General features: G+C 37.6%; 1 protein-coding gene across 1 annotated transcript in view; it reads right to left on the bottom strand.

The window, feature by feature from the left end:
- PTPRN2 (protein tyrosine phosphatase receptor type N2) overlaps window positions 1–12,085 on the bottom strand; it is a gene marked incomplete at both ends in the record, with an annotated part of 645,993 nt that overhangs the window by 394,719 nt on the left and 239,189 nt on the right. Inside the window, one exon of the mRNA XM_082045523.1 lies at window positions 5,431–5,905. Coding sequence (XP_081901649.1) covers window positions 5,431–5,905 — 475 coding nt within the window. The remainder of the gene's footprint in view (window positions 1–5,430; window positions 5,906–12,085) is intronic.

Genomic DNA, 12,085 nt, shown 5'->3' with positions numbered 1-12,085 from the left:
CTATCCTAGAGAGAGGAGTATAAAATTGTCACCTTTTCTTTACAAGAAGAGTATGGTTTCCTTGTCTAAACCAACTCAAAATACTGAAGACAAGTGTTAAGGTAGCTTAACTTTTTTTAGCAGCACTAAGATAATGCAAACAACACTACTGTTTATTAGAGATTAGGTGTCTTTGGTGATTTGCTTTTTGCAAGGTAAATAGCTATAGAGAGTTCTGGACAAAATAAGAAAAGAGACACTTTGCCCTTCAATCAAAAAACTCCTCTTCAATTAGAAGTGGATATGGATATACGTCCATTATATACATGCATATGTAATGGAGGAATCTTCTAAATTGTATTGATTAATCTTGGAAAACAATAATTTTGCAAAAAGTGAATTTTACTGTTTTGATTTGTTGGCGATGAATGTTCTGTCTGTCACATTGAGGAAATAAATGTTTAGATGACATTCCAGGCCATGAAAAGCTGACAGACTTTTTTCAGGAAAAAAAATAAGCAATTTAAGCTGTAGAAAATACCAGCACTGCCAGATTACCACAGAAGCCTTGTACCTGCTTACGTATCATTTCTATTCTTGTGTTTTATAGAACTATCATACAATAACCTGACAGGAAAACGTAAATTATTGAAATGGAGCTAATAAAGTCAGCAAAGAAAATACAGAATATATGTCAGTTCCAAATCAAAAGTAAAACTTTTCAACTAAATGTATAAAGACATATTGCAAAGCACATCACAGTAGGAAAAAGTGTTCTTGGAACACTTTGTTTACCTGACATCAGTGCATCTACAAAAGAATGAAGACTCTGATGACTTCAGTGAATTTCCTTTTCAAGAGTTTTTGCCATTTATCCATTGATATGAATAGCTCATGATATGCAGCAGCTAACAATGTGAGTGAGATTCTGAAGGTTTTTTTCCCAATCATCTGGAATAATATTTACAAATGTTCATAATATTTTTTAGTGAAGATCAAGAATGCACCTCTGTATTTCTAAAGGCCTTGTAAATGTGGAATGGTCTTAGAAAAGGCTTCTAAGGCACACAAGCATCATTCATTAACATTCAGTTTTAGGCAGAAGAAGAGAACATGCCCCAAACAGCCAGCTGATTAGAGCTTTGCACATGAGTTTCCCAGAATCCAGATTAGTTTCCTAACTATTAAATGATACTGACTGCATTAAGATCACTCGCTTATTTTCCTACAATATTTTTGAAGCATTTTTTTACTTGTTCAACTTCAGAACAGAAACCACATTTCTTCTCCCTTAGAAGACATAGAAGCCTTGCTTTCTAGCTGTAACACGTTGAGAATGTCATTCAGTTACTGTGATTTTCAAGCTATTAAGAAACATCTTACCAAGAAAATGGATTTATGAGAAAAATTCAAAACCATGTGCCTAGTAGCACTATTGTTTCAAAATTTACACTCTCAGATTCTCAAGTTTACTCAGTGCTAAGGTTACTTAGGGTCCTGAATATTCATCTGTTTTCTGAAAACAGGAAAAAAAATCTTAAAATACTTCAAAAGAGTGGTTATTCAAACTATGGAGTTTTTAGCAAAATGCACAGGGAGATGTTTCAAGCAAATTCTAGCAAATGAACAGCACAAAAGCAATTGTGACATTGAGTAAAAGTTGTACAATGTTAATTCATTAATGATGAAAAAGCTAGTTCGAATTACTCTAATTCAGCAGTATATTCGACCCAAAAGTAGCTCAAAATTCTGATTTGAAAAATCAGCAACTTGAAGTTTCCAAGTTGAAAGCAAGATTGGGCCTCAGAAAAATAATTTGCCTCTGTGTTCTCCTCTTAAGTTTTATTTAAGCTAGTCAACGGCCATTACATCAATATTTGAAGACAAATCTAAAATGCAATCATGTTTCAGGACATATATTATTAAAAGACCTATATTAACGTAGCACTACTGGATATTTTTGCTTATTTCAGTTGTTTCACAGCCAGTTGTCAAAACCAACTACTGAGCTACTCAACATAGTCTTCTCATTTCTACTCCATTTCATTTTTTCCAAACTAACTTTTCTCTTTACCTATTTTCTTAGCCAAGTCTTATCTCTCCAGTCCACTTCCACAGGTTTATAGTCAATAGCAAAGCAGTATCAATCTCAGAAAAAGTGGAAATGGGGCAGAGAATCACAAGAAAATGAATGGTCACAGGCCCTACTCCAGAGCATACTGACAGGCTCACTGCAGGTCCTCCTGGTTCATTAAATAAACCTGTTATAGAGGAGCCTCCTGCTCCTCTGATGCTGCTATTCCTGTCCTGGTCAATGCCACCTGGGCACAGTTCATTGAACGAACTCCCAAATACTTTTGTCAATGTGAGTAAAACTCAGGCATTATACGCTACCTTTACTGAACAACTGCAGGTGTGACTTAAAATGCCAAGGACCAAAGGTGATAACCAAATCAGTAAGTATGAGTAACACCATGTTTTCAGTATACTGGGAGGAATAGTCACCAAAATGTCTGTAACAGCCTGGTGAAATGGAAGGCTACATAAAGAGTCTTGCTAACTTGATGAGGTTACTGATATGATATTAATACATGCCCATGTTAAATACGGATGTTTCTGCTTCTTGTTATGACCCTTATCCATGCTTATGTATCATTTGCATATTCCTGTATAAGGCTGATCTATTTACAAACACCAATGTGTAATAAAATCAGAAAACATTGTTGGAGAAAGACCAAAAAGCAGATGGATACTGCGATGGCACATTGCTTCAGCAGCACACATACTTGAACATGCATGTACCTGTGCACAACCCTTATACTATCCCACTGACCCTTTCTAAACTAAATCAGCAATGCTCAGCCACATTTCATATAGTTTATATGGCAAACCAGATTTCTCCCACAGCTCCAGCTACCGGAGAAGGCAAGTTGCCTTTCATAGTTGCCTTGGAACTACGATGACAGTAAAGGCACATATATCTTAGATGATGCGATTTTTGATATAAGCTTCACCAGTAGAATCCTCCTTGTAGGTAACAATAGCATCTTAGAAGGGGAAAACAGTTTTTTATTGTATAATGTATCCATCATGCTCCATACTCTGTTGACACAACTGCCAAAGCCAGCTTGCCTGAATGATAGCAGTCCCACAGGATAGCCTGTCGTCTTCTACCTCGTCACCCTACCGACCATGCATTAGTTATCCTCAGCAGCTGAGAGCTGTATGGATTGATGACCACAGCTTTGCAAGATGAAGAATGTACAAAAATATATTTGTTTTATAAACAGCAAAGTTTGTTATTTAAAAAATAATTAAAAAAAAAAAGCATCTGAATTTTATGGCCTTTCCAAAGTAATGGAAGTATTCTGTGATATTTAATACAAAAAGAAAAGCGAGTAGACTAGAACAAATCACGTAACACTGAGCCAAATTCTAAATGTGGCTGGTGCAGATTCCGCTGTTGCAGTGTCTACAAAGGCAGTACCCACGCACATCATGCTACTCCTAGGGGTGACAGTTTCCAAATCTGGGAGAAAAATAGCTACACTTTTCCTTCTCTTGTATTTCTCCCTCAGGGTGCCTTGTTAGCTAATTTACCTGCCACTGTTTTGCAGCGATTCTCAGTGCTAATCTGCTCAGTACGTTCTGGATTGTTCTCTCAGTCAAGTTTCTTTGTCTATTCCTGTGCCAGATGCAGCAGAGAACTGAGCTCACATGCTTTCCAGTTTTTGAACACTTCTGTGGTTTAGAAAGTGAGAGAGAGAAACCACCCACTAGCGTACAAAAATCCTGAAGCACCAGAGAGACTGGAGAAAGGTTAACGTAGAAAGAGATGGTGCGGTCAGCCTAGCAAATCTGAACCCAAACCATCTTTATTCCAACAGACAGCACTTTAACCAACAAATACACTGGGTCTGTCCTCAACACTTCCTTATGAGACTATTAATTGCCTAAAAAACACTAAGGAAACCATATTATTTCCTACTCAAACAGTTCATAATTTTATGTCTATGCAGTATTTACAAGCTATTGCAATGGACCAGGTTCCTAAAGGACACATTATGTACGCAAAGTCAAAGCAGTACAACGCAATGAATTGTGAAACCTGTTATTCCCTCTAAGTGTTAAGCATTTTTTTCCCGGTTGGCTCCTACCAAGAAAGGTGAAGTGGAACAGCTGGAGGATAATGAAACCAGCATGTTCCTAGTTTGTTTTGAGTCTAGCAACAAAATTGTCTAACCTGTGCAAGAGACTTACAGTGCCACCTGGATCTGATTTTACATTATACTTCATTCCTTGAAACCTATTATCTCTGGGCACCATACCAAGAATGCTTTCACTTCTGAGCATCCTTTAGATTGCAAGTATTATCTTTCCTCTGCTGCAACTCTGACATTTCTGTGTGTTCTGTTTTAAAAATAAATAAATAGATAAATAAATAAAAGAACATCACACTTTATGGATGACAATAACTACAGAAGGGATTCAAAGGAACCCTCTTACATATCACCAAAATCCATTGGGATAGTCATAACCACAGTGTAACACATGTAACTGCTTGGCAATAGCTGAGGATTAAGTATTTCATTTTTCAGGCATTTTGAACCACTGGAAAAATACCAATAGTTTAAAAAAACAATGAAGTGAATGAGACTTGTTTTCTAAACTCTGCCTGATCCCCAACCATGATGTGAAAACCCATCTCATCTTACAAAGCAGAGCTTAAAATGTGGCACAGTATCCTGTAAGATGTTACATTCGATCTTCATTTAAGTATTTGTCAAACAATCACGTACAAAAGAAATCAGGATCTGGTCCTAGTTTAGCAGCATTAGCAAAAAATAAAGAGGAAAATCCAGCAAATGTGTTGTTCGTTATAGAATGTCCAGCCAGAAGCAGCTGTAACCTCACCTTCTTTTATTACTCTGTGTCCACCTGTCCACATAGACTCCACATAACTGACTCCTCCCCTCTCTGTATTCTGCACCAGAATTTCTCTCAGTGTTAATTTCTATGTCTAACTTTGAATTCTACCCATAGTCTTCAAATTTCTAGTTAAATACGAAGAAATAGAGCAAAACCAGGCATTTCAATATTACCTATATGTAGTGTGGGGTGCATGCATAAAACCAGATTTGACAACAAAGATATACCTATAATTATGTGTTGTTTGTAAAAAGCTTTGAAAATATCATGTTACATAAATGCTACATCTTACTGAGTGCCATATATTTCTGCATGCATATGGAAGGTGGGTTGAAGAATGTGGGTAGATGTTTGCAGGGAAAGAGTAGTTAGAAGGGTGAACGTTATTACTGTGAGTATTATGGTAGATAGAAATATGCCAACAGTAGGAGATACAGCAGAATGTCAAATTCTTTTCCTTTTTTCTCAAAAATGCTCAGTAAACATGAGGGAAACTTAAAAATAAGTAAATATCAACTTTACCATCCACTATACTCAGAGGGTCCTTTGGATCATTCAGGGAAGCAGATTTATGATTCATTATCTCAGGGGTTGGCCCCAGCACTGCAGACGCAGGTCTTGGCTGGAACACCTTCTGCATTTTATCATCATCTGCTTTTTCTTTGGCAAAAGTTCCATCAAAAGGACTGACTTGCGAAGAGTAGAATCCATCAGCATAAATGTGAGACCCTTTAGTCCTGCTGTGGGAGCTTTTATCATTGCTTTGTGCTGACAAGTTCTGAGTGATGTACGTGTGCATTGCAGCCAGCAGGGTTTTTTGGTCGAGCCCCATTTCTGACTCTGGTGAGAACCTGCCTGGCTGAGGTTGGTTGAAGGTCCTTCCATGGAGATTTTCAGCATGCTGTTGATGTGGTGTTGACACACGGGCCAAAGGAGGTGTTCTTTCTTTGGGGTTTTGCATCATGTAGTACCTGATAGGATCATTATAGATGTAGTTCTAGAGAGAGAAGAAGGTGGAAAAAAAGGATTGGGTCATTATTGCTTTGCAATGACTATGGTGTAGGAATCACAGGCACTACACTTAGTGTTTTACCAACCAGGAAAACAATAATCAGAATCTGTAATGTGTATGCAGACTGCAAATCTCACACTGCTAAGTTTGCTTTAAAGATGTACTATCACGTCGGCACAAGTTTTGTAAAACAGTTTATTAAATTATTAAATAGAAAAAAAAAATAGAGGAAGGATGATATACAACTAAAACTTGATGTTAACTATGTATGTACTATTTGTATTCAGTTTGACAAAGAAAATTTAGTAAAGCCACTTTCCCTTTGGTTTTTACCAGACTTGTAAGAATAACTTTTTTTCAGGCTACTTACTGAAAACTAGCAAGTCAAATTAAAAATGTCATTTTTTAAAGAACACCCAGGAATTGAAACAATTCCTCTGTATATAGAAAATACATAGTTTTGTTCCAAATGCAAATTTTTTTCCACTAAATTAAATCCTTAATCAATATGTCCTCTGACAGTATAAAGAAATGTGAAAACAGCCTTTAAATTGGGTTTTAATTCGTTTATTATTTTCATGTAAAACTACTCAGCAAATTTGACAGGAATGTAAAAAATATTCCAATCAAGCTAAAAGCATATTTTCATTGAAAATGTGGTGGGGAAAAAAAAAAGCAGAAAGGTGGGCTGGCACTAAATTTTTCTGTTTTCAAAGATTCACCACATGGAAACAGTATCTGTTATTTTCATTGACCTTTTTTGTTGTTGGTTGTGATGAAATTTAGATTTAAGGACAAATTCTAAACTCCCCTTGAGTACTTTAAGCCTCTATGCATCACAGGAAACAACAAACTCATACAAACTCATTTATTAGTATTATATTTACTACCATTTAATCCTAGAGTCATTTCTGTTATGATCATGATCTGAAGGCAGGACTTTTTCTTTTCAGAAACCTCTTCTGTCCTGCAAAGTAATCTCAAAAAAAATTTTCCTTCACTCTCTGCTGAATACAAATTTGAAACGAAATGTTTACTTATATCCAGAATTATTCCAATTATATTCTTTGTTTGTAATTCTTTCAGGACGCTTTGCTGAAGTTGCATCCCATACTGTATGTATGTTGAAGAATTAGTCCTACCTCTCAGCTGTGGTTTCTTGGTTAAACTGTCACACAAACTATTTTATGACATGGGAAGCTTAGGAGAGTGATTATTTCAGCTCTCACTGCAATAATTGTAGTGGATCACTAGTGTCCCCGTGCACTGATACCATAATGGTTTAGGACAGAAAATCCTGCAAATTACATATAGAGCGCATATACACCCCAGAGGAGAGCAATTAGTAGAATTTGGCCAGAAAAATAATTATTTCCTAATGGATTTTCTAAAGGCAAAATAAGTAAGGCTGACAAGCTAATCTAGAGATGAATAGAAACTTTTAGATTTTATCTAGTTCTTTATTTACGGACAATAATTTTTTCTCTCCATCTGAACAGTTTTATTTCTTCTGATAACAGTCAGTTGATTTTATAATATATATTCATAACCCTTGCTTTCCAAGAGGTTTATCCTCCCCTTGAGAAATGATTGAAGAGGCTCATTCCATGGTTCCATATCACGATTTGTAGATTTATGGCTTATGCAACTTTATTACAGAAAAAAGGCACTTTGGCTTGTGATCCACCAGCGCAAGGCTTTTGACTTCTGCAGTCGGTCTTTAACATAGAAACGTGTTTTGTTAATGCCAAGAAATTGGGCTAGAGTAAGACGGTGTCGAAGAATATAGAGCTGGAGATCAGGCAGCTTTGTGTACGAAATATTTCAGTGTCCCCAAGGAACTGCATCAAACAGCAGCAACGTAGTTGCGGTTCAGTGCACCAGCTGCAGGGTTTGCACCGCACTGATCAACACCAAGAGGGGAGCCACTTGTCAAAATATGAGTTGAACGCTGTTTACATACTTAACAGCAAATCCTAGATGTGAAAAACTACTCATTTTGTGTATTTATCTCTCAATTTCAATGGGTCTTTGCATGGGGTAACTAACTCTTTAATGATACTCACTCCCTAGAAGAAACTGCAGAGGATGACACAAAGTCCCAGACACACCAAGTAGTTTGTAGAGAATACATGTAAACTGTTGTGTCCCTTTCCCACCCAGGTACTCCTTACCTTGCCACTATTTGGAGGACATGGGGACAAGGGAAGGAAGAACAGGGAGCTGGGAAAGGAAGAAACGTGGTAGGGGAAGAGGACATTCCCCATTCAGTCATGGAAAGGCATTAAGTCAACTATGTTGGATCTCTGTCCCACATCCAGCTGCCTCTTTTACCTCTAAAGCTTTACTGATAAATCAAGTCTTAGGGGGAATAAAACCGCTAGACAGTCTCAAACCACTCGTGAAAGATTAGGGTCAGGAGACGTAGGCTGGCTTTTGATGAGCTATTTAACAAGTCCAAATACCCTTTAACATCAACAGACCTGTGATTTCCTGCTCTTGCAGACAACAAGCACATCAAGAAGGAAAACACAACAAAAATACCAAGTGACCGTACACAAATTGGAAATAATCAAGTGCCAGTCCCGGGCTCAGAGCTGCTCCCCTGTCAAGAAGGGGCAGCCTCTCAGCAGCTTGACAGGTCACACTTTGGGTAGGAAGGGATGAAATATTAAAAGTTCTCATTAAAGTACAGCACCGACAGCTCAGCTGTCTTCACAGTGCACTCGATACCAGCCCATCAGGTGCAGCTTAGTCTGACTTAATTAAAGGGGTCTCACAGCTGTGTGCATGGCGATCCCCAGCTTGGAGGAGAAAAAAATCCCCACCCCAAACTCAAACAAAACACAGCACCAAAAATATATGTGCCAAACACAAGGCGAAATCCAATAAAAATGCAGCATGGATAAATACAACCCTTGTGCTAAGTAGCATGAGAAAAAAAAATATATATTTTTACAGAAAAAAAGATAGAAATATCTGTTATATGTAGTTTAGAATCCAGTGGCAATTTACATCAGAGCATAATCTTATTTGAAGTGTTTGTGCAATCCAACCTCCTGAACATGGACATTCCTAATTTGACTTAATTCAAAGTTAAATGCCATAATCCATGGTTAGTGAAAAGAAGAATCTGTAAATTTCTTTGTGGGTGCCTTTGGAGAAGCTGCTGACATTATGGAGATGGAGAGAGAAACAGGTAGCAAGAAAAATTTAAAAATAAAAATAATTTCTAGATTGATTAAAAACGATTTATAGAAAGTACTGTCAGTAACTGAAAGAAAAAAAAAAGGGACAAACAATAAGTGCAATGTGCAAAACTATGAAAGAATACTCTAGTTACTATATAACTGTTTTGTGGCAAATATGTTAAAAAATGGGTCCCTGTTACTATCAGGATTTTTTTTAATAGATAAGATACTATTCAGTTATCTCATGTCACTGATACAGCATCTTTTAAAAGTACTGTGAATTGCTAAAAAACTCACTTTAAACAAAATATTCTTCATCTGCACAAGATTTTCCTCTTCACTACCTTTCAAATAAGCTATCTCAATAATTCACACATTATCAAAAAACCCCACGCACTAACCTTTCTGAAGATGGAATTCTTTGGGCAATGTCTTATGTGGTTTAGGTATGTAAGTAACTGACATTTTCTGCACAAAAGTTCACAGAAGGGCACATTAAATTACACCCTGCATATGCAGTGTGCAATAGTCTATGGACTACAAGTTTTCTCTAAAAAAAAAACCCCAAAAACGGGGAGGGAGGGCAGGATTAGATACACACTACCCAAGGCATAGATAAACGCTGTTCAATTTATCCACTAAGGGATAGATTGATTTGAATATTTTGCCCAAGTGCAGAAAGAATGGAATTAAATTTATGACAAAATACTTCCTTTCTTGAGGATACGTTTGCTAAATCTTGAAAGCATATAGAGCTAACAAAAAATCCCCTAGGAATGCATAAAGAAGAAATCTTCCTCTCTCAATTTCATTTAGCTTTTTCTGTTTGATGCATTTTCAGATATTAATTCCTGTTTGCTACCACCTAAATTTGGTTGGACCATGATTCCACCTACAGTACTTAATTTGCTGCGGCTATTTGAAGTAGTGGCAGAATGCTCTCTGAAATTAGAAAGGAAAAACATAAATGCACACTGGAACCAGTCCCTCTCTCACCAATAAAATACCATTTTCCACAGGCTACAAAAAATGAAGCGTTCTCATACTTTAACTCATTCCATGTAGTGAAAGAAGTTTTGCTTTTTCTACCAGAAGCAGCCTATGAATCTCACACTCTTGCCTCATGTAAACTCACTTTATGGGAAATACCGTGTACTTACGTGAACGCCTAACTGAACAGGGGCATGAGTGGCACTGCCTGATTGCTAGATTGGAGTGTGGGATGTGAATTTGAACACCTCCTTCTATTTTTACTTTGAGAGAAATCCAGCCAGCAGTAAAACCTGAGGACTGAATCGGTGCCATGGAACATATTACTGCAAAAGTCCCTGGGATGGAGCTGAGCAAAGGGGATCTCCACTTTACAAGCCTCTGTGTGCTTGTAGACATGATGTCACACACTCTGCAGAAAATTCAGTGTTAGGTTTGTCTGAAAATAATAGGTAAAGCCAATGGAAAATTCAGTTTTCTGAGCAGCAACTGATAACAACCTTTTCACTTACTATAGATAATGGTATTATACCATGCAAGAAATCACTGCATAAAAACCGAGAACCTCGAAGATTAATTCAGAATCCAGAAACTGTTAAAAAAGCCAAACTAGTGATTCCTGCAGCAATGGGATAGCATCAGGCCATGGTCTTTTGACAGATTCACAGGCTTATGGCAACAAGCACCATTAAAGTCCTATCATCTGACCTACTATTTCACTAATAATTTTCTGTAACTATCTCCTATTTTCTTTCTGAGAATTAAAAGGGCTTTGAAACCATTTAAGAACTACATCAGAGAAGTAAAGATGGCAAAGATAGTTAATTAACACCCTGTAGTTTGCAGTGTCAAAAGCTTGATCAAGCAAAAAGGGTCCTCAGAGTCTCCTTTGATCAAAACTAGTGATGACTTCGCTTCCTAATTCTGTTTGTGAAACTGCAGCGTAACAGGATTGTCTGGGATCTGACTGTATGCTATTCAATAATCTACATTGCTGTAATTTCAGTTGACAGAGATTTGATTGTGAGCAGCATGTTTTACCACTCTTAAACAAAACAACCCTCCAAAACAAAAGAAGAGGAAAGATAAATACATTGGTTTCTTTCATGTATAAGTTACTGTTTAAGAAATTCACTTCCAAGTCTCAAATGTTCCCAGCCATTCGTGGTCTCCTTCGGGATGCTCTCAACTGTGTGCCTACCCTTCACCCTTCTCCAGCAGATTCTCCTGCATGAATAATTTTTATCACTAATTGATGTTTCCTATACTGTGGAGAAACTCACTAGGCTTTAGTTTTCATAACTAACTGCTGGTTGTTCTCTCTGTTTCTGACAAATCTCCAACCTATGGGTTAAAACAAAGTTTCTAAAGAATTTCCTTTGGTGTAGAAGGAGTTCTGGACTGTCTTACCTTAGAATTCATCATTAGCTCATCACAAAGAGAAATGTTAGTTTTATCTATTGGGTTACATGATAACATGTTTTTTCTCCACACACAACGGAGTGGAGAACGACATGTGGATGAACCCAAATAACTTGATCAATGCCAAGGGGCCTCTGTCCCAGCTCCTCCCCAGGCCATCACAAGGAGCCATCACCTGTGGTGTCCAGAAGTGCCACCCACCAGGTGGGTCAGTGAGAGAATCTCTCTGGATCGCTCTGCAAACTGAAGGGGTTGCTGCCTACAGGGGTGCGGGACTCCTTATGGGATGCCAAGAAGAGCACCTTGTCATTGCATGAGGCAAATTATGGGATGTTTAGAGAAAGGACCAGAGAGGGAGTGATCAAGATGGGTTAGGAAATAGCTGTGGTAAACAGCCAAAAAAAAAAAGGAGTAAAAGGGACTGGTAGCATCTAAGCAGGCTGGCCCGTGTACTTGTCTGCACACGCCTTGTGTCTTATCACCACAGTCTGTCCTGTCTTCCCCATAAACTCAATTTCTATCTATTTTTTCTGGGTGAGAAGCTTTCTATTCTGTGTGAATG

The sequence above is a fragment of the Streptopelia decaocto genome, assembly GCF_964273445.1.
Source record: "Streptopelia decaocto genome assembly, chromosome: 2".
Taxonomy (NCBI): Eukaryota; Metazoa; Chordata; class Aves; order Columbiformes; family Columbidae; genus Streptopelia; species Streptopelia decaocto.
Note: the sequence above shows the minus strand (reverse complement) of the source record. Positions and strands in the feature narration are given on the sequence as shown.